General features: G+C 28.3%; 1 protein-coding gene across 1 annotated transcript; it reads left to right on the top strand.

Annotated features, from left to right (window-relative positions):
- Positions 1 to 1,238: 1,238 nt before the first annotated feature.
- Positions 1,239 to 2,463, top strand: LOC136088172 (uncharacterized). Its single transcript, XM_065811847.1, has 2 exons — positions 1,239 to 1,500; positions 1,568 to 2,463. Exons 1-2 carry the CDS (start codon positions 1,239 to 1,241, stop codon positions 2,461 to 2,463), a joined length of 1,158 nt encoding a protein of 385 aa, XP_065667919.1.
- Positions 2,464 to 4,546: the final 2,083 nt, after the last annotated feature.

The raw sequence follows: 4,546 nt of genomic DNA, 5'->3' as shown, positions 1-4,546 counted from the left end.
TATATATATATATATATATATATATAAATATATATATACAAATACAATTTGATCCTCCTTAATTTGACTGTCGCAAACTCGTCAAACATGGCTTATGTTTAGGGCTCGGCTCCGGACTCTTATATTGAATTGTTTTAGTTGATCAGAGCAATCAATTTTGTTGTTAAATAATTTTCAGGCAAAATTTATGTTAAGAAAAATTCAAACTATATACTAATACATATTGTACAATGTTAGCGAATTTGCATATACTTAACATATAGTATATATATATATATATATATATATATATATATATATATATATATATATATATATATATATATAAATATATATATATATATATATATATATATATATATATATATATATATATATATATATATATATATATATATATATATATATATATATATATATATATATATATATATATATATATATACTTAACACTAGACTGTCAGTTTTGGTATAACTCGTACACACTTGTAACATCAACTCAGGCGCGTAGCTACCCTATAGCAAGAGTAGGCACAGCCTAAGGGCCCGTCGAAAAAGGGGCCCAAACGTCGACCTTACTCAAAATTCATAAATCGAAATTGAGATGTTGAAATTTGCAATAGAGCTGGCAAGTTTTTTTTTAAATTTGAATTTTTGTTATTTAAGTAACGTTTGTAATATTTTGCGCTAAAATATTTATAAACTATTGTAGTTCAATGAGAATCTTTAAAGAGTATAGATTTGTTTAATTAAGTCATCGTTTTTTATATTTGTGAACTTCTACGTTGTTTATTTAGTCATATGTATATTAATATACATATATATTTTTTTCTTATTACCGAAGGTAAGCAAGCACTATTGCATTATTTCATTTTTAATATATTACTAATGTCCAAGCCCGTTTTAAAAAACGGGTTTAATATATATAATATTTAGAGGTCTTTAAAATGGATGATTATGTCAACATATACCTATGTGTTAACGTCAAGAACATTGTTTGAACCCAATTAATTTATTGGATTGCCTCAACAATACGTGTCTCTGACATTTATAAAATTTAAGTATTTTTTTTTTTTTAGGGGTAAAAAATTAATTCAAAAAAGTAATAAAACTTTTATATATATTGATTTCACCAGTTTTTTGGAATTTATAAGTGTAAGACCCTTTTTTATCATGGCGGAATCTACATCTAAAGTTAAAAGTTTTTGGAATTTATAAGTGTAAGACCCTTTTTTATCATGGCGGAATCTACATCTAAAGTTAAAAGTGGCTCTGAAAAGCGTAAAATTAAAAAGGAAAAAGAAAAAGAATTGCAAAAATTGCCCAAGCTCGATATATTTTTAAAAAAAAGTAAAAATGATATTTACCAATCTGATAATATAGATTCTGCGGATATAAATGAATTTCCGAAAACTGAAGAATCGCAGACTACTGATACTGCTACTGAAATTGCAATACAAATTGAAGGAGCAAATAAAGAAACAGCAGTAGAAACCTATGGCACTAACTAATGATTTGGGTAAATATTTAAATCAAATTATATCTGATTACGAAAAACGTTTATTAGTACGTATTCCACCGCATCGGCCAAAAGGACCATTTCCTAAAGATTATAATCAACAGAACAGGAGTTTTAGTGAAACTTATAATTACTACACATCAAAATATAGTCCAGTTCCACGTATTTGGCTATGTTATTCCATACTTTTAGATGCTGTCTACTGTGAGCCATGCTGGTTATTTTCAAATCAAAATAGCCAATGGAAAACTGGTCTGAAAGATTGGAAAAATTTATCTACACGTGTAAGTTCTCATACCTCTTCACAAGCTCATGTTAATGCTTGTACAGTATATGAACTATGGAAAACTAATCAGACAATTGATGAGACACAGGAGGAACAGTTAAGTTATAAAGCATCCTTTTGGAAAATGGCTTTAGAGCGTTTAATTCGTATAACGCTTATGCTCGTCAAAAATTATTTAGCCTTTCGCGGCCATCGAGAAGGATTTACAGGAGGTTATAACGGAAATTTTTTGTCGCAAGTAGAACTATTTGCTCATTATGATGATGTGATGAAACAAATTATTTCAATGCCTTCCGGATCCATTACGTATCTTAGCCCAGATATACAAAATAAATTAATAACAATTTTGGGAGTAAGATTATTGGAAGAACTAACTACGAAAATCAATACATCGCCATTTTATTCTTTAATGTTAGATGCAACACAAGATATCACTGAGAAAGATCAATTGAGCATTGTTATCAGACATGTACACATAGATCGCAGTGAAAACGAAAAAGCGACACATTTTAATATTATTGAAACCTTCTTAGGATTTTTTGAATTAACGGATCATTCAGCCAAAGGAATTACTGATGAGGTTCTGCGTATACTTTGTGAATTAAATATTCCAAATGGAAAGTGCTATGGTCAAGGTTATAAAATTAAACAAATGTAACCAAATGCTGAATATGTCCACTGTAACAGTCACAACTTGAATTTAGTTGTTAATGATAGCGTATCTGACTGCCATGATGTAATGTAATTTTATACCACACTTCAAAATATATATTCTTTCTTTGGAAACAGTGTCAATCGGTGGGATCTGCTGTCACAGTTTTCTGGGGAATCGGGAAAATTTAAAAAAAAACTTAACCCTACGCGTTGGTCAGGGAGAATACAATTTATAGCAGCTATTAAAGTTCGTTTCGTGGAAATTTTAAAAGCAGTTACAAAAATAACACTGCAATCAAATAAGATGGATGAAAGAAATGAAGCAGCCAATATTAAAAAACAAATCGAAAATTTTGAGTTAGTATTTATTACTGTAATTTTTATTCAAAATCATGACTGAAGTCAATTATGTATCTAAAATTTTATTAAAAAAAAAGATGTGGATTTAAGTACGGCAGTTTCTACATTAGAAAATTTAAATATTAAACTAAAAATATTTCGAGACTCATATGAAGCATTTAAAATGGAAGCTAAAGTGCTAAGAAACTTGTGGAAAGTTGATCCGCGTTTTACGTGTAAACGACGAAGATTTGTTAAACGTCATTTTGATGAATTATCATTAGATTATCGTTTTAGTAATAGTGAAGAAATATTCAAGGTAAATGCTTTATATTATACACTTGACAAAATAATTGTCCAAATCGATAAACGTTTCACCGGAATGAGAACTATCAACCATTATTTGGCATTTATTGAACCTAAGAATATATTAACGACGTTGCAACAAAATATGGTAAAAGATTGTAATACACTTTAAAGTGTATCACAAGCTTTTACCATATTTTGCTGCAATTGCAGCTAATATCCAGAAGTATTTACATCCAACCTAGCTAATCAATTTGTCCAACTAACCACATTATTAAAATTAGACTTAAGCCACACAATGACAATTAAACAGCTAGCTGAAATAATGACAACCAAATATAGTGTATTGGAAAGTGATTTTTCCGAAATTTACATGACAGTTCTTTTATTTTTCACATTACCCATTATTATTAACGGTTGCAAGTGTGGAGAGAAGTTTTAATAAATTAAAAATAATTAAAGATTACAAAAGAAATGCAACCACTCAAAGCAGACTACACCATCTTGCATTACTAGCCATAGAGCATAAAACAGCATCAACAATGGATGTTAAAGAAGTTGTGAACATCTTTGCAAATGCAAAAGCTAGAAAAAAGTTTTTTAATATTATGTACTTTGTAAGTGTTTTTCATACTGTGGTCTTTTCTGTAATAATAATAAACGAATGAATTTATAATATATTTACTGAATTTACTTTTTTTATAATTTACTTTAAGGGGGCCCTCAGGGGATCTTGCCTATGAGCCCGAACCTTTAAGCTACGCTACTGCATCAACTTACGTGCTCTGCATTCTGTCAGCAACATTTTTGAAAAAAAGCAACAACAGTGTAACAAAACGCAAAGTGTTGCTTATTAGGATACTATAGTTTACATATATTAAAAAAAAAAATTAAATAATTAATTTTAATACTCATTTTAGCGTTCCCTAACGTTGCGCCTGGGAACATGTGTCCCCTCCCCCTCCCTCTCACTACTAGTCACTAGTACAATCACTCGCTGTAACTCAATAATTAATTGTGAATTTTCAAAAAAAAATTAGTGTATTCTTAAATATTATTTTAAAAAATATTTAATTTCTAAAAAGATTTTATTTTTAAGAGATTTTATTTTTAATTAAGTTGCTTTTTAATACAACAAGGTTATAAATTAAATCGGCTTTATTACATTTCACTTAACGCCTTAACTTTTTTTTCTTTTAGTTTGATCTTGTGATGGTAGAAGAGTTTCTGTATCCAATGAGCAATGGATAAATAACTATTTTTAATTTCTAGTTAATATTATTATTCTATTTAATAACTTTTTACTTATTTAATAAAATAATAAGCAGCTTTTTTTTTGCAACATTTAAGATCTATTTAATGCAATAGTATTATGCTTATTACCCCCGTTTTTTTAATGTATACTGTTTGCTGGTATTTTTGCATACAAAGTATTAGAAATA

The sequence above is a fragment of the Hydra vulgaris genome, chromosome 12 (genome assembly GCF_038396675.1).
Source record: "Hydra vulgaris chromosome 12, alternate assembly HydraT2T_AEP".
Taxonomy (NCBI): Eukaryota; Metazoa; Cnidaria; class Hydrozoa; order Anthoathecata; family Hydridae; genus Hydra; species Hydra vulgaris.
This window is presented reverse-complemented; position numbering and strand designations above follow the sequence as displayed.